The following is a 19,590-nucleotide window of genomic DNA, read 5'->3' on the forward strand; positions in this document are numbered from 1 at the left end:
AGATGGATGAGAGCACAGAGAAACTAGAAATATATTTCAGAAATATACATAGGGACTGCTGGTTTGTAACTGTGAGGTAAGCCAGAAACACCACTCATTTACAGGATTTAGTTATACAGTCATACTTTTTATTTATTTACTTCTTTTTAGATTCACCCCTTTGTCCTTCAGTAAAGATGGAGTGGGTGCCTGCTTGCAGCTGGTTAGAGGAGGCACAGAAAATTGTGTTGAAAACCTAAAACAAAACAAAAGTGGAAGAGGCTGATAGACGGAGATGCACCAATTTTGTTCTGGTCAGCACAGCCATAATCAAGAAAACGTAATTTCCCAGGCTGGCATGGATAAGTTGCTGACAATTTAGGACATACTTAAAGCTGTGTTGGGAAATGGGAGAGTAAAATCCCATGTTCTGCAGGAGAATCACTTCTATCATATTAGTGCTAACAGTTCCTGGCATCAGGTTAACGGAATGTAGAGAGGAGGGCATGGACACTAAAGGGTCACAAAAGAGGTCTTCCATTCTAACCATTCATTAAACCTAGGCAAAACCAAGGAAGGTAAAAGTAGCATTTTTGACAAGACTTTTGACAGCAGCTGTTATATGATGTTGTTTTAAGACATGGCTTGGCATAAGTGAACAAGGCTGAGGTAGAAGCTGGCAAATGGAATATAAAAATCTGGCAAGGACAGTAAGGTGATAGAGCATGGATAGAATAATCTTAAAGGGAGTTGTGATCAGGCAAGCTACTTTACAAAGTAGTGCCTCATAAATTCCATGTACATCTGCTCTCCTAAAGGGTCTCTCTATTATATCTGGTCAGTTAGCAGCAAAACATTGCAATTACTGGATGGTCTTCTGTACTTTATCATTGAGTTAGTTGCAGAAGATAAAATATCTGGGTCAAAAATTACCCTGTTGTGAGTTTAAACTGTTGTGATTTTTGAAACAAAACAAATTACTTCTATTTACACAAGAACTTGATTTGCCCAATCCTGTCTTTTTCATCTGTAAAAGCCATTGCTACATTCTGGGACATATTCTCAAATGGTGGCAGCTATTACAGCAGTCACTTCTAACACTGACAGATTTAATGAGCTGAGAATATGTCCTCCTGATCTAGCATCTTGTTTGATAATTACGAACAAAGTTGAAAGACATTCAGATAACAGCATATGCTGAACATTTTTGGTTTATATTGTAGTTTACACAAATCCAATATGAATGCTGTCAAAGAACAAAAAAAATATTTCAAGGCTCCTTTGCACCGTTCCTCTTCCTCAGCCACAACATGCTGAATGCAATGAATGAAACAACAGTGCATCCTAGTAACTATTTGTAACATCACCTCACAAATAGGCATCATGTTATGACAGCGCAATTTCCTGAAGTGATGTTGGGCTGCATTAGTCAGAAGGGATGACTAATGGTATTTTGGTCAAGGACAAAAATGGGGACATGGTTTTCTGGAAGCGGAAATTCAGAATATGAATCTGTTCTCTAAGACACAATGTAGAATGTGAATAAGGAATTCATTAACTTGGTCCTTATGGATCTGTGATCCTAAGACTTTTGTCTGAGCTCCCTGTAACTGTTTTTGGTATATTTTAAGGACCACACTGGATTTTCACAAGTCATCAGTACACAGGAGATGTTTACATCCAAGAGCCAGATGAAAGCCTTCCAGTGCAACAGAAGCTGCTGAATACTAACCCCAGTTGAAAAATCAGACAACTAAGTTCTGCTGATGTTCTTGTCCCCACTGTGTTTATATAACACTTCATGGGCTGTTTCCACTATACCAGGGGAACAGAAACATACACCATGCTGGCACTCTCAACAGCTCTGTGATTTAGAAGCACAAGTTTAACTGACTTTCCAAAAGAGCTTTTGGTTTTAGGAGTGCAGTCTCATATTATGAAACCTTTTAAACAAACATTGTTAATGAAGGTTGCTGTCTCACTTCGGAGTTTACTACTTCATCAGTTGAGCTGATTCAATGGTTTGTGTGGTCTAAATCGGATCTGTGTAACCGTATGGTTTAAATCAGCACTGGGGGAGGAAAGGGTAGTAATCTCTTGCAACAGGATGTGGTTGACAACAAATGAGTATCTGGCACAGTATGAAAGACCCTTAAACTGGTTCTGAAACTGAACAATTCATGACATGCAATGGACACATCTGTCCATCACCCTCCATGTTTTGCAATAAGATCAAATTGGTCAAAGTTAGATGATGAAAAACCCAAGACTATACATCCCTGTAAAAGAATAAGTGGAGTGCAGGCACACTCCATTTGCAAGATCACCTTCAAGGTGATCCTTGGCAGCCTGCTCCCTGGGAAGAGCAGGATGCATCCATTTCAAAGTACACAAAAGTAACATACTATGTAAAATGTAAGTACCTGTATCTCCTATAGATACCGCACCATGGAAATTTAACATCTGCAGTCATGGAAAGATCCATGGCTCAAAGGCCCTAACACAATGTGTTTTTAAAAAAGTGAATAGTTTGGTTAAAGATAGCTGTAGTTCTTTCAGCCTGTAGAAAATCTAAAATGGGCTAAAGTGCTCTCACCGTTCATTGTCAGAGCTATTCTATGACATCACATCAGACATGTCTGATGTCAGTTTGAAAAAAAAAGTTATAGATTTAAAGCTTTGACCTATAGTCCACCATGTCAGCTGAAATGTTTCCACTCACTAAATATGGAAAGCAGTAGTGCATAATCCGATGAACTTTATTTACACGGACAGACTGGGGTAAGATAGGCTTATACCTGTATAAAGACTTAAATATAAAAGGCATGTATAATTAGGCCTTCCTTCACTTTGCATTTAATATGAGTATTAAACTAAATGTGAGTTTCTTTCACAGACAATGGATTATAAAACAAAAACTAAAAGCACTTCTTCATTTTTTTAATGTGATGTCTTAAAAGAATATTTTCTGTAAAAAAAAATATGTTGGTGTCCTTTGACATTTCTGATACAGTAAGAAAATCTGAAGTCATGTGTTTAACTAAAAAAAAAAAACCCTACATTCCATTAAGGGTATTCATTAATTATGCTATGAACAAGAGCTGCTGGTATTGTGCTTGGTGTTGCATAAATGCTTTTCCAAAAAGGCTTTTTCCAAGATAGTAATAATTAGTTATGTTGTGCTTGCTACCAAAACATCTAGACAAGTGTCCCCACAAGCAAATCCATCTTCCACTTCAACAGGAATTTTCCTGCATAAGGACAGGAGCATACACCAGGATTGTCTGAAATCACTATAGTGCTGCAAACTATTATCATTTTGAAGTCTATCAACTCTTCAGAAACCCACCTGCTACTCTGTTACTGGCAGGATAAACCTGCTACTCTCCCAAACTGAAAACAAATGGAAATGTCAAAATTACTCTTCAAGACGATTTAATCCTGTTAATCCATTTATGTACTCTCCACAAGTTGGCTAGCTTCAGACAGCCAGTTCAGTAGTTTAATGTATTTTTAACTTTCAAAAACCCGCCCTCTTTCAACCTGTTTTTCTGTCATTGTAGTACATATAAAAAGCTGCAGGAAATCAGACTAACATCTCATAGCTGTGCACAATAACCTCCAAAGCAGACGAATGAGGGCCTATCTGAAATGAGCTGGAGCAGAATGAAACTGGATAACATTTTATAGACAAGGTAAAGGAAAAGAGCAAGTTTCCTGACTACTGATTAAGTGCTTTGCTTTCCAAATCCAACAATTTTGCAGCTGTAGATTCACTTTTGAAAGAACATGAAACCAAAACTGTAAGTACAAATGCTCCTCATTCTGGAGAGTTGCATACTTCAAACTGTAAAAACAAAAACGTTTAACATTTGAAGAACTACTACTGTTTGATTATACTGGCTTCTCAGTGGTCTAGTAACAGCATTGCACTTGCCTTTTCTCATTTCCTCACACTGAACATTTTCCAGCCTTCTCCAGCCCCCCACATCTACACATTCAGATGCACTGGTCATGAACCATGCAGATCACAGAAGCAGTACATTACTTTTATGTCATGAACAGAAAGCTATGAAACAACTGCTAGGTCTCATTATTAGCCAAAAGAAACAAAACAGTCCACTACAACACCATAGTCCATTACAAATTCTATTGCTTTTAGAAAAAAACCACCACTTTCTTCCCATAAAATTTTTATAGTTTTCTCCCCTCTCTTTACCAAGAACTAAAGAATAAGGTTTCAGATTTTTCCTTCTTGTTCTTTTGAGTGCTTCTCCATTTGTGCTACAAGTACTTTCAGATTTGTAACACTTAAAATCAAAGATAGGAAGGGATGGAGGAAGGAAGGAAGGGACAGTCTAATGACAATAAATACAGCATTTATCAACATAAATGCAGAACAGGCAGTGATAACACTCTACAGTGGGGTACAATAACTTAGTACCAAACTAGAGAGAAAGGTATTGAGGTCCAGAAGATCAGACAGACACTGGGGGATCAAAAATTACACAAACATTGAGTAACTGGTTTTATCACAAGCTCTACTGCAACTAGGACCATTTAGCTTCCAAATCACTTCTTCTTTCTTTTCTTTTTAAACAAATACTATCTTTGGATAGTTGATGACATTAGGTGCAGATTAAAGACCTGTTTTTACACATTATATTCAGGGCTATAATTTCTGGCCTTACTATTAACATGAATATGACTTAAATGATGGGTAAGTTTACAGAGTTATGAGGAGGAACAGAAATCAAACCAGCCAAACAAAAAATTCCAAAGCTCTATGTCCCTAGAGACAAGGGAGAAAACCACAAAAGTTTTACATTTTCAAGTTCTGAAGAACCCTGAACACTTCATGAAATAATGATGTTTTTCATTTAGCAGTATGACAATTTTCCACGCAAAGTGTATTTTTCATTTGCAAAAAAAACCTTTGTAATTTTGCAATACAGAGCTTGACATCTTTCTTAGGTCTGAAGAGCTGCAACTCAAATAATGAAGAGCATCTGGAGAATTTTACACCATTTTTACAGAACTCTATTTAAAACTTCCTGTGCACAACAAAACTGGTAGTGGGAGCACCATGTCTTCAATTCCCTTTGGCAGTTCACACTTCAGTTATACACTGCAGTGCATTACTGTTTTATCTCAGTTATAGGTCTTACCTATTACATACTTCAACAGTTCTTGATTCTTTAGTTTCTATCCCTGAAATGAAGTGCAGACAGAATATCGTTCAGTGCTGGTTACCTACCATGAGAATGAGCACACTGTAGGTCACTGGGGACTGTCTGCTGGGTGAGGAAAGTTGACTCCTTTTTCTGTAAACTACATATCCTCAAATCAATGCTGTAGTAACCTAGGCAAAAGCATATTTGGATTAAAAATGTAACAGCTTACACAACAAAACTCAGACAGCATGTAACTGGCAGGTGACATTTATAGAAAAGAAGTTTCATTTAGTCAATTCCACACTTAAACTCAGAGGAAGACTGTAAGCCACTTTGTGGTACTTTTACTTCAGCATTGCCTATTTAGCCATTCCAAGAGTCTTTGTTATTTAGCAACTGTCTGTCCCCTCTCTCCTTCTCTTGCAAGAAAAAAAAGCACGTTTAAAGTGAAATTAAGAAGACCACGAGACATGTGGACAGAATAGAAAAGGTAAAGAAATAACCTCTGCTTGTGCCAGTGAGCCTGTAAATTGGTGCCTGTGTTACCACCCTCACATATTAGAAATAATCTGTACTAATCATATAAAGAACAAAACCTGCCTAAGGAGCTGAACATGCAGAAACCCACCAGATCTCTCTGTCACCTCACCTTCAGACATAGACTCAGCTTCCCTGTATTTGTAGAATCATAGAAAAAATTAAGTTGGAATGACTTTTGCAGATCACCTAGTCTGACCCCCTGTTCAAAGGAGAGCCAACCTAAAAGTTGGATCAAGTGGTTCAGGGCTTTGTCCAGCTGAATGCTGAAAACTTCTAAGGACAGTGTTTCCAGTCCTCTGGGCAACCTGCTCCAGTATGCAACCATTCCTCACTGTAAGGAATTTTTTCCTTATGTCCCTTTGAAATCTCCCTTGCTGCAACTTACAGCCATTGTTTCTTCCTTCTTCACCTCTGAGAAGAATCTGGCTCCGTCTTCTCTGTAACACTCCTTTACTTAGTGGAAGACTGCAACTAAATTCCTCCTCAGCCTTCTCCTCTCCAAGCTGAACAAACCCAGCTCTTCTAGCCTATCTTTACATCAGGTGCTTCCTAATCATACTGATGGCCCCCCCACTGGGAGACATTTTTCAATCTCTCTCTTGTACTAAGGGGCTCCCAAAATGAAGACAGTACTCCACACGCAAACTCATGAGTGCCAAACAGAGGGAATAAACATTTCCCTCTTCCTAAAAACACCACAATACACAGCCTTCATCACTACGAGGGCACACCGCTGACTCATCTTCAATCTGCTGTTCACCGGGATTCTCCAAATTTCCTAGAGTGCACTGTATCCCATTTTCCAGGATACTGAAGGTGTTACACTGTATCAGCCCCTTCTGTATCACAGCATTATACCTACAAACACATATTCAAACTGAAAAGTAAAAATGAGAAAAATGTGTTCATCTCAGCAGTTTAGAATTACTGCGCTGAATTGAAACGCAGCAGCATAACTTGGAGTCTGAATTTGTGATGGGGAGGCATGTCTTAGATCCTGCTACCTTAATACAGCAGCCTTAGAGACATCAAAAGAACAGTTTTACAGGCAGAAGTCCGTTTAACTGCAGGCTGAACCAGGTGAAGACTTCTTGCATAGACAGGACTAGTTGTCAGCAGTTTAACAATTTTCCATGTGGCTACAAGATCACTAGTACTAACAGTGGAGCAGCATGTGGTTGGATGTGCTTAATTTGATCACATAAGAACACCATGAGTTTTTCTCTTGCAGCTCTGTGGCTCCTTTCCCCTAAGTAGCCTCTGAAGTACATTAAAGGCTGCTCATACAGGCAGAGAGCTGGTTTTCGGAGGGTTTGGAAGCACATTGGGACACACAGCAATTTAAAACACAATCAGCTTCCATCTAAGTGAGCAGGTATGTTACATTAGAAGTGGAAATGAAGACTATCTTGTCACAGAAAATGGCGTTGGGAGAGCATTTTTACAGGAAAATTTGTCCAGCACCACGCGTTTGACATTCATATGCTTTCGGACAACACCACAAGAAGCTCTAGTTACTATTAGCAGTGACTTCATATCTGATTAATAGAACTAAATGAGTGTCATGGTTTAACCCCAGCCAGCAACTAAGCACCACGCAGCCGCTCGCTCGCTCCCCCCCACCCAGTGCAATGGGGGAGAGAATCGGAAGGAAAAAGGTAAAACTCATGGGTTGAGATAAGAATAGTTTAATAGAACAGAAAGGAAGAAAATAATAATGATGATAGTAACAATAATAAAATGACAATAATAATAAAAGGATTGGATTATACAAAACAAGTGATGCACAATGCAGTTGCTCACCACTTGCCGACTGATGCCCAGTTAGTTCCTGAGCAGCGATCCACACCCCCAGGCTACCTCCCCCCAATTTATATACTGGGCATGACATCACATGGTATGGAATATCCCTTTGGCCGCTTTGGGTCAGCTGCCCTGGCTGTGTCCCCTCCCAACTTCTTGTGCCCCTCCAGCCTTATTGCTGGCTGGGCAGGAGAACCTGAAAAATCCTTGACTTAGTATAAACATTACTTAACAACAACTGAAAACATCAGTGTTATCAACATTTTTCTCATACTGAATCCAAGACATAACACTATACCAGTTACTAGAAAGAAAATTAACTCTATCCCAGCCGAAACCAGGACAATGAGTTACTCGGTTTCTTTCCCTGGTTTGAAACTACCTGGGATGGAAGAAATAGCAATACAAGAAAATGATGGCTGAGGACAGCACGAAATCTTATGTGCACTCATCTGTTCCTGCCTGATATACAGTGTATTATATTTAGATTGTATTACCTAGAACTTAGTAGCTATTCCCATAGCACTTTCCATCTTAAGATTCAAGTGACTTGAACATTAAAAACCTAAACTTCAATACCCTTGGGAAGCAAGGAAGCATTCTCATCTCTAACAAATAAGGGAGCAGGTGAGGCACAGGAAAGCTGAATTACTTGTTTATATATGTGTGATGTAGAAAATAAGAAGGACCTCCAGGGATGACACAATCACCTTTTTTGGAGGTTAGGTTTTTGTTTCCCCCCCTGCCCCGCCATGTATCACTGATGGCAGTGGTGACTACCAGGAGAAAACCAGTCACAGATCCCAGCTTGACTGGACTGCACATTTCCTTATCCATTTATTACACATGTACTGGTAGTAGTGGATATGCACCACATGTCAGGAAGGCATTAGATAATGCCTTCCATGAAAACAGTAATAGGCCCATACTTTGCACATCAATATAATTTTCTGCTTGGGCTCTCTTTTTATATAAATATAACCCAGATAACTAACAACAGAAATCCAACTCATCATTTTACAGATAAGGAACAGTATAATTGGTTAAAGGTTCAAATATTGATAAGAAACTCAGTAATTTTGATTGCTCAAGCTCAGACAGTTATTGACCTAATTCTGAAAAATGCTGAACAAGCAACAGCTCCTATAATAGCAAATGGGAGCTGCCACCTTTCTTCAATTCAGATTCTTGTTGCCTCAAATGACTTTTCAAAAACTGAAGCAGATCAAGGACCTTATCCAGCATATGACTATCTAAATTAATCTCAGTGGGCATTTGTGAGGATCTAGACCATGGTTAATGGGTATTTTTGAAAACTCAGGCCTTGATGGCATATTATATGCCATGTCCCCATGTACAGTAATTTACTTCACATGCAAATTGCCTACTAATATAATTAGAGCACTAGTGACATCTTACTGCTGCTCTCAGAGGCGGAGCTGAAAACAGACAGTGCAACCCTTCACTACTGCATCACATGTTCAATTTCCAACCAAGCTGAAAGAGCTAGAATCAGCTTGGGAGCACTTTGATAAATCACTTCCTTGTCTCATCCTAGGATTCTGCAAACAGCTAGGTCTTCCAAGCTAAGAAAAGTGAAGGAAAATCCATTCGTTAACTTCTGTTTCTTTAAAACATGGGGAAGTAAAACCTATATTCTAAAAATGGGACTATGAAGATAATAATAAAAAACATATTCTATGCAGATTAAACTTCATAACTGCTTTAGGGACACTAAAACAGAGTAAGCAAAGCTCTTTAAAACTAAAGCAGTGGTTCACTTTGAATACTGAATTTAGATGCTAAGTTACTACAGATATTTCAGGCCTTCACTTGGGATAAATCTCTGTTTTACCTGTGCAAAGCCTAAAACACTGGCTGTGATGCTTCACTTGGTTTTGTTGTTTAGAATGGCAATGTTTCATTGCTCTGGGCTTTTATGAAAGCTAGCTAATTATTATTTCAGCTCCACTAATGAGCCAAAGATTGAACGTACTGTAGAGGTTTTAAATTGTTTTGTGGGCAAAAGGAGGGGAAAAAATAATTTATTTCTCCAGGTCTATTCATTACTTCAACCTTCATATGAGATAGTACAGAATAGTACCAAGACAGCGGAAAGAACCTCACTCTCCACAACACTTCGCTACTAACCTGGTACCAAGGTTCCAAATAATTTCCATAAGAAATATTGATATTTTGCCATAAACTGCTGTCTTCAAAATGTACCGTGTGATCTCAGACAGTCAGTTCAGATCAGGAAACTGGGCTTATAAATCCCTACCTCAGAAAGGCAGCTGTGGTTTAGGACAATTTTGTCTTTTTGTCCCTCTCCTTCTGCAAACTTTCTAAAGATAGCAGTATTTCTTTTCAAGTTTATTAAAACATAGTTATTGTGAAAAATTTCTGTTTTGATAAACCAATACTTTTTGACTGAAACCTGTTTCACTCATCAATTCTCCAATCAGCTACATAAATAAAGTATTTCCATATTGAAATAAGAAATGGAGATAGATCCTAATTTGAATAAATTTGTGTAAGTTAAAGGGCAGATATTGGAAATTTGTGGTTTGGGGGTTTAATGCAAGTATTAGAAGAACTAAACCCAGGCCTAGTTAGTTTCACATGAACCTGAGAATGCAGTAGCACTGGTAGAACTGATTAACCATCTTCCATTAAAAAAAAACCACTTTTATGATGCACTATTTGGTTATTACTGTGCAGAAGAAATAAGAATGCAAAATCTGAATTTCCATAAAAGCATCACTTTCAGTAAAACTATTGAGTTTTAGTTTTGTGAGGAAAATAGGAATGTTTCTAAAAAAGGTTTCAAAACATACGGAAGCTACTTCTGTGGAGAAAAAAAGTTGTACTTACGAACAATATTTCTCTAGCCAATGGCATAACTAGTGGGTTAAAAACTCATCTAGGCGAACAAGTAGATAGTTCATGGGCTCTCGTTCATTGTAAGAAGCAAAGCAATTTGTTATTTATTTTATTTGCCTTCAAAGCCCAATTCAACACAGTATTAAGTTGTCTGTAACAGATACTGATGGAAACAGATGAGAAATGTCACCAGACCTTGGATAGCAACTTAACGTGCAAAATTATATAGCGTGAATTACAATTGGAAATGACTGAATTGCTGTAATAGGAGTAAAAACCTCCTCCCTCTCCTATGTGCAGAATTTAGCTCTGGAATTGATGAATTCAGGACCTGTATCTGCCCGGTTACTTTGAAAGCACAGGTAGCCCGTCATCCTTGGACCAGGTGAATTTCTAGTCCCCTTGCCTTTAGTGGTATGCAAAGAATTAAAGAGAAGAAGCTTGGAAGAGAATTATAAAAACCTGAATTCAGTCCAGCACTTCAGAGAATACAGGCCATGTGGAGCTGGAGATCCTCAGTAATTGGTATGGAACAACGTATATGTGCCAGCAGATCAGTCATATTGTCCTGTGTTACTCTGGATACAAAGCTGAGTCTTTAAAAACAGTCTAGGATTTCACATCTACTTTAAGGATAATGACAACAAATTAATTACAATGATGTTCATTCAGTCTCAGCACACTTGTAAGTAACTTTCCTTTTAGACAGAAAACCAGAACTCTTTCCAGTCTTCACAGTCATAGTAATAGAGTAAATTAGATGACAGAAAGGATTACACTGCACTTGATGAGATTATTTTACAGACCAGCTTTGCTGCAACCTCCTCCATTTTCTGTGCATCATCAACCTGGAGCAAACACTTCTCACTGGACTCAGACTTGTCTATGTGACAAAGCACTTCCTTGTAGTAAATTAAAATACCTGTATCAGCCTAGACTGACAAATGATAAAAAGTACTAACAGAGTAGTCACTCCTGGATGACCATTACAATCAGTTTGCCTAAACAATCAGATCAAGATTTTTCTTCATTTTCCCTATATTTTCATTATTTTCCACGCATCCTGTTTATATTCAAACAATTAGATGTAGTAAATAAAATGGTAAATATTTCCTGTTAAATACAGTTTGAAGTGTTTTTCTCCTATGCCTAAAGCATGGCTGAAACTGTCTGCACATTAATACAGTTACTTTTGCTCTGTGATAAAAATGGAATGCTAGCCTTGTTATTGCAACAACAAACTGGAGCTAGAGGGGAGCACCAAGAGTCTGTTGTGCTGGGCAGACTGGAAAGATGCTGGGGGCCTTGCGGGTGTGAGCAGGGTGACCCTAGATACAAAATGCAAAAAAGACTGATTTCAGAAGTAGAACCATTGCCACTGGTGGTGGCCCCCCATTGAAAATGAGATTCATGCCAGGTGACACTAATGTATACTGTACAAACATAGACAGCAATCAGCTTCAGCCTCACAATCTTAAAAACAAAAGAGGTTTTGACATAGATTTCAATGAGGATACACTCTCATGACAGTAACAAGAGTTTTCTTATTCATTTCAGCTGAGCAAAAAATCACCATCATTTCAGTATTCAGTACACCACTTTTTTCAATGCAATACTGTGGTCTCAAACAAAGCTAGTTAAATAAATCCAGAACAGTCCCATATCTACCAGCAACTAAAATAAAGGCTGAAAGAATGTCTCTTGCCTAGCTAATAACAGAGGACTTGAAAGGATAGTGAAGAAAAAGAGAGCGCTAAAGAATTAAATCATAAACAAAATGAGTAATTTAAATACAAGTAAGCATTGAAGCCTTGTACCTGCACCGCTAGATACTAGCCCACAAAACTCCACTGATCTGAGAATTGAAACAATGAGCCTGTGTAACTGTGGAAGGAAGTAGCCTACTTCTGCTTCTCACCACAAGACAACATCTACAACTGGTGACAAATGCCTGCTCCTTGCCTGGGTAAACAAGGAGGGTCTAAGCAGCAGGTACGCTGGAACTCTGCTCATGTGCAACACAGTAAATAATGAAACAAGGCTTCCTACTGTGCTCCATCATTCCCAAGATAGAGGAAGCAACTGCTTCTTGTGGGGAGATAATTGAATTGCTATCAGTTCTAAAAAGGGGGAAGGACAGACTTCCATTAGATGCTTTGTTAACGTATCAGTTCTCTTACTCATAGCATTGAGTTCCATTGTGAAACTCCAAACACATAGTTACTACTGCCACATCCGTTTGGTATCTTCAATGATAAGTAAACACTTCTTACCTCCATCATTTGGCAACTTGGTTTTCACACACAACACTTTTTTTTTATTATCACCAGCTCCATCTGGTGGATATTCTGCAGCATGTATTTTCTTGAAGGGAAAGAATAGGATTTTCTAATACAGTTTTGCTTATCCTCCCTTTAGAAATATAAGCATTAAAATGTCTAATATTTAATTCTTTTTACATGATATTAGCATGTGGGAAATGTCAAATATGCTGAAATGTCCATCTTTAGTCGCAATTCATTGTCCAGGAGAGGTTTAAAAACCTCTCTGTAAGAAAAGGAGTTTAATTGGCCAGTGCCCTTTCCTAAACCATAACGCACTGGTATTGTACACAATCATGTTGGCTCTGATTGTGAAAACTGCTTTTCAAGTGAGAAATATAAATAAAATACATAAAATAAATTTGGACCAGTTAGTAATAATGGCAACTGTAACAGAAAAGACCTAGAAATGTGCATGTGCAATACATTTTGATGCAAGAACAAGAAGACAATATGAGGTATGAGTTAGCAGCAAGGTAAAAGTAAACATAAGGTGTAGAACAGGTTTAGAAGTAAAGGAACTGAGAACCAGATGTCTTCCTGGCCCCGGCCCTGATTTTCTATGGGACCATGCGCAAGTCACCCCGTATCTTTAATACCTTGGTTTCTCTTTCTGAACAAAAGAAGCAATCATATAAACCTATGCAAAGACTCTTAATTCCCTGATATTTGTAAAATCATTTGGAGTCCTTGGACAGATGTAAGTATGATTATTGTCTGCAAAGTGCTTGAGCAAACAATCCCTACATTTTACAAGAACATTCTCAACTGTATTGACAAGCCCCCAGTTCTTCACAGTAACGAGTTCAAAACTTTCCAAGATGTTCAAAAAGTACTTTGCCAGCATTAATGAAACTTACCAAAAGAGAAAGAAAGGGAAACCGCAGCTGAACTTTCAAGGGTGTTCATTTAAAATGGTCAGCTACACAAACCAAACATCTCATTTCAGAGTTCACACATCACCAGAAGTAAGAAAAACAAGGGAGGAGAAATACAAATATAGTAGCATTGATCCCCCTTCTCTGCCTATACCTCTAGCACTTAAAGGTCTCTTTATTTCAGTTAAATTTACCAATCACAGATGATGCAGTCAGGAAACACAGCTCTCTAATCTAGCCCACATCAGTGAGCAATGAATCAGCATCTCCTAGATGGTCTTGTCTGTGCAGAGCTTAGCACCTCTCAATGATTGCTGGTCCCTATTTATTCGCATTGCTTAACTCACCGAGTCCTTTGGCATTCCAGTGAGATTTAGCATTATGCTGGATGTTTTCTGATTGTAGTGTTTTACCTTCTTGTTGACAGATATTTGTTAAGAAAAGCAATGTGCATCAAAGTAGTGAAACCTAATTAAATTGAGGCAGATTTTAAGAAGCCAATTAGGAGAAAAATACATTGCTCTCATCTGCCTACCAAGCACTGGATAAAAATGTAACTGTGCTTTTTGTTGACAATCTATGTAGAAGAATAGGGCAAGACTGTAAGGTTTTTATTGATTTCCTGGGGATTGCCAACAGGAGTTGCTGTAATGCTCATGCTAGAGAAAGACAATACCATGCACTCTCACTCACAGACTGTCAGGAGCACCTCATCCCTTTTACCTGTTGATTATGACATTAGCATCAGTTCACGCTCAATGGTGAGCATGCCAAGTTAATCATTAGAAACAAAAAGCTTCTGGGAAGCTACAGATCATTACTCCAGCAGCAATATCTAGACATAACAGCCACCAGCCTGCCATGCCCTTTTACAGTGAGAGGCAAATGAAAGTTAGCTGTGACAGACCCATTACTCAGGTCTCTGATCAGAAGCAATTATACAGAGAATTCCCACCTTTACCAGCTCCTTCAGTTACAGGTTCTCTGTTTCTGCTAGGAACATTTATCATAGTAATACATTCCAGCTGACCAACTCATGTCACACTGATCTCCAGAGATCTGACAGATGATGGGGAGGTTTTTTTGCTGCTTCCTAAATTTCAACAAGTGACATTGATAAGGGGATATATAATGAGTCGAGGACTTCTCTTTTTTCCTCTTTCATAGTCAATCTCCTAACATTTGTGTAGTTGGGATCACAATAGTTAGCCACCTCTCTCTCCTGACTATAAAGTCTCAGTGACACCAATAAAGACAAAAACTGCTCCAAAACACACACACTAGAGTCAAATGAGCAAAGCGAGACAATAAAAAACTACAATCCCACCTGACCTTGCAGTAATAGGATCACATCAAGATTAGTCTATGTCATAGATTAAGCCCACTGAAGTAAATTAATCTTTCTGCAGTCAGCTAAGACTATATGTTTACTCACTAAGCTGGGAAAAACTCAGGAGTGTAAAACGTGTATCTGCTGGAACAGGCCATCTACACTGCAGCTATGTGAATGTTCAGCGCACTTACTGCTGCACCACTGACCTTAAGGTGATGGCTTCAGAAAGGAAAAGCTCTTTAAACTGTGTGATTGATGAAAAAAAACCATATTCAAGTCAGCAGAGCACTGTTATATTAAAAATCTCTTACAGACTACTAATTCACATTTGGGCAGTCAACTTTTTGTCTGAGCAAAGCTGTGCAGACAGCTTCCAGAAGACAGGAATTCTGCACATCAGCACAAAGATGCCTTGCAGGCAGTGGGACAGCCTTTTGGCTGGCAGAGAAATATTCCATTCAGACTACAAGGAACAGGAAGCTCTGAGCTATGGCAGCTCTGAGAAGGAACAGCATAACCACTGTGCTTCTCTGCCCATGAATACAGCAGCTGGTGACTCTGCTTAACTGCAAATGTACTAGCCCTCTTCTGTCCTGCCATCAGTCCCTTTGCACAGTGATCACCAGAGCACCACACTACAAAATGGGTGTTTGTTCCCTGCTGGAGTACCATCAAACTACTACTTGCCCAATCAGTAAGAGTAATGGCATTTGTCCATCTGCACCTGGGGAATAAGGTGCATCTGGGGTCATTTTCTTCCTCACAGGAAGTTCCCTTCTAGTACATATACATCACACTTCTTCTCTAGAAAATATATTTACCAGTCTCCACATCTTTAGGAGCTGTCTATTCTGCCATCTCAGTCCAGGCTGCTCACAAACAATCCTTTTGTACACTTCCTTCTCTCTTTCACCTCTATTAATTTAAATGTATTCCAGGATCTCTATTTTGAATTTTCATCAAAATATCAACATCCGAATGAAAGAGGGGGACTGGGAGAATTAACACAGAAATAAAACGTGTTTTGGCAGTGTTTCCTCACATGCCTTTGGTTTGCTACTCATGGTAACAATCACAGCCCAGTGTCTCCAGATAACAATGCTAACAGTTGTACCTGTGAAAACACAGTATCCAAGATGCTGAGCTGACATCAAAGATACTGTTTTACTGAAGGCATAGTATAAGTGGCACCAAAAACAGGTTGTGCAAACCTCTAGATAGTCACCACTGCAGAAGCACCAGAACAGCAAGGTCCCTGCATGGGAAAGCAACCTGTCTCTGTGTCACCATCATACTACTGCTGCCTAACTTACCAAGCTGGTCTATTTTGATACTCGTTTTTTAAAGAGCTCCTAGCTCAATAGAGATAAAAGTGCAAAATTTAAAATGAACATATCCACGTAGTGTTTGCAAACATATATATACACACATATATCCAAGTCAATATATTATTCCTGCTTATTAGTCTACCCAAAGAAGGTCTCCCCACATGTCCTCAACAAAGTTCAACTTCATGTGCTACAGGACAACAGAAGTGCAATGAAATGAAATCTTCAAGAAATATTTTATGAGTAGATAGTGTCTTGAGAGCAAATTCATAAATAATGAATGAAGTCCAAGACTAATTTGACAGAAGATGAAGAAAACTTCTTGACTACCAGAAGAAATTTTAGTTCACTAAGACCTACTGTGTTTTGTGCTATGCAATAGAACATGTTGCTTTTTTTCTTTTTTCCTTAGCAATTACTACATCTTTCTGGACCCAATCCTACACACCTTACAGGTGTTGAATTCTCCACATAAAATTTACCATAGTTCAGAGACAAAAGCAGTGCATATTTTAGGACTTAGGGGAGAGTTAAGCATAGATTGGCTTTATGCCAGCCCTCAGCAGTGTAGGTGGAATTCCACCTTTAATGAAGTCGATATGAACTAGGCTTTTCCAGGATCTGCAGGATTGGGCCTACTGTTAAATTAGAAAACTGTTGTTACATTGTTCCACTGCAGCCAAGTAATTCTTAGCATACACACATTTTAATCAGAACTTTGACATTTGCTTTAGTAGGGAGTAAGCAGATACAATAGGAATCAACCAAAAGGACAAAATAATGCAATTACCACATGGTTGTATACCTGTGATGTAAATCCAGTCAAATTATTCCATTTAGCCCTTTACATGTGCAGGCATTAATCACCTCTTTGTTCTGTGTTTGTACAGTATCCAGCTCAACAGGGTCCATGCCTTTGCTTTCTGGGATCATACCAAAAATAATTGAAACCGTACCACCACATGCTTAAAGTTTTTGTTTTTAATCAAATCCATTGGGAAAGTATACATTACCTTCTCACTATCCACTACTCTCACAAGATTCTGCTAAAAATATTAGTATTAAAAGGAGAAAACACATTCAAAGCAGTAATATTTTTGCATCCATTAACAGGATTATTGTTCCCTAATAAAATTCAGAAAAATTAACACCAAAGGCCTATTTTATCAGGACACATCTAGTTGTAACTGTGAATAAAAAAAAAATCCCAAACTGAACAAGGAAGAAACATGGTGATACGGCAACTTGAACCATTAGTATTTTGAAGATGAAAACTTGGCCTCAGCTTGATGTGAAAGGTTTTTAATTAGTTGTGATGGAAGTCTGACAACTGGCTTGAAATAGGAACAAGACTGAAAGCAACCATTTGTAGCTTTGAACACATACATATGCAATTACTCCTGATGACTATATCCCTGATTGACTCCATTTGCAGACACTTATCCTGACGATGAGTGACTCTTGCTTCCTTAGCTTAACCCACATTTTATCCAAGATGTCCTTGCAAGATGGATTCTTGGAAGAACTACATTTGCCCACAACTTACTTTTAAACTTCTAATTTCCAAACTTGTGCAGTCTGAGGAAAGGGTGAAGGCCCATGTTGATATCATTCAAATTGGTATTACTAGCAGAAAACTGTATATCAAGCAAGATTTCTGCAGCAAAATTAACAAGAGGTTTCAAGTAGAAAGGCACTTTGAAGAATTTCCCATTGACAGCCCTGAAACTGGTAAGCTGTAAAGAGAATGTCTGAGCTGTGTGTTTATACTTACAACACACATGGTTGCATAAATACCCAGCAGCAGAGTGAGTCCTTACAAACTAAAACAGATATAACCATGATAGACCTAGGTTTTACTGCTGCCATCAAGCTCTCTTTGGTTTGGCTGATAAATAGGGAGTTGCTACATCCATCTTCACTACTGGTGCTGTGCACTGATTCAGTCCTGCAAACTCCCAAGCTCTCATCTCAGTAACAATGAGGTGTAGGCAGTTTCTCATCTGAGCCACTCAAGGCCTGGCTGGTGACTAAGCCCACTGTCAAGCTGTATTTCAGCAGCCACATAATCAATACAGATACAAGGAAAGCTACTGTATTGATCTGATTTGATTTTCTGTTATGTGTTTCTCTCAAAATAAGTGTGACCATATTAGATTCCAGTGTGGTTGGTAAAGTGAGCAAATGCTCAGAAATCTATCCCTTTGCTTCAGGTCAAGGGGGACTGAAGAGATAATCATGACAGTGCAACAAAAATAACACCAATCTTGCTTACAGCATCAGCCATTTTTCATTCATCATCTATTTCTTTTACTGTTCTATGTATCAGCAATGTTTTCTTCTGCAAGTATAATGCATACTAAAGAAACCTGAACTTTGATAAAGCATTTAACAAGTACATATCAAAAGATATGTATTACCTCTGTACTTTTTCCTCAAGCATGTTTCAGATGGCTAAAAATTTACTTTCATTATTCATTTTGAAGACACAAAGAAGAATCCCTCTCTTCTTTTAAATACAAGAAATATAGAGAATGTCTTTGCTTAGATAACATATTCCAGCTATATAAAAATGCTATTGTATTATTAAAAGAATAGCTCAGATTTAAACTACTGAAGATGAATTCAAGTTCAAGTGTCAGAAGACATACCGGAAGAAATAGCTACCACTTGGGAGAAAAACCCAGGCAGCTTTCATCTCACTAAAGGTAGAATGAGCATTTTTAGCATCCTGCTTTGCAAAAGACCTTTGACCCAAGCAAATGGCCACTCAAGCAATGGTAGAAAAGATGACCACATTTCTTTTCTCAGTTGCACCCAATCTGTTCACTTACCTTACTGTTTTCCTTAAAATAGAAAAATGAGAAGCACCTACCTTGTCAGACTTGAAGAAATTCCTGTATCCTTGGGATGTATGTTAGTTAGATACAGTAAGATAATGCTTATTTTAAAAACAAAGTATTCCCCGTAGCCCTTAGCATGCAGAGGTTCTTTTAGTTCTGCTAGAGAATGTGCAAACGTCTACTCAGGGTATTAGAAAATGCTAATTCCTAATTCCCTCGACTAAGCCTGCTTGCTGCTATGGACTACTACAGGCTTTATTCCTATTAGAGACTTATTGGTTGCCCAAGGTGACAGTGCTGTGTCACAGGTAATCATGAAAGTGATATGGTAAAGGGTTTCTAAAAATTAGCTTTGAGTAAAAAGATCAAATTATTAACTCCGTAGCCTTTTAAGCCTAAAAAATCAAGAAGGTAGTTATGCTCTACTTTTCCAGTATTAGCTGATATGCAATAAAGTCACATACCCTTTCCATTCACAAGCCAAACTGCCACTTGAAGAATCAGTGAC

The 19,590-nt window shown here is 38.4% G+C and overlaps 1 protein-coding gene across 1 annotated transcript in view; it reads right to left on the reverse strand.

Annotated features, from left to right (window-relative positions):
• Positions 1 to 19,253, reverse strand: part of TRPM1 (transient receptor potential cation channel subfamily M member 1) — a 113,469-nt gene extending 94,216 nt beyond the window's left edge. The window contains exons 1-2 of the mRNA XM_052807903.1: positions 19,115 to 19,253; positions 5,237 to 5,341 (exon numbers count right to left, since the gene is read on the reverse strand). Coding sequence (XP_052663863.1) covers positions 5,237 to 5,239 — 3 coding nt within the window. The 5' untranslated portion in view covers positions 5,240 to 5,341; positions 19,115 to 19,253. The remainder of the gene's footprint in view (positions 1 to 5,236; positions 5,342 to 19,114) is intronic.
• Between the last annotated feature and the right edge of the window lie 337 nt (positions 19,254 to 19,590).

This window comes from Harpia harpyja, chromosome 14 (assembly GCF_026419915.1).
Source record: "Harpia harpyja isolate bHarHar1 chromosome 14, bHarHar1 primary haplotype, whole genome shotgun sequence".
Classification (NCBI taxonomy): domain Eukaryota; kingdom Metazoa; phylum Chordata; class Aves; order Accipitriformes; family Accipitridae; genus Harpia; species Harpia harpyja.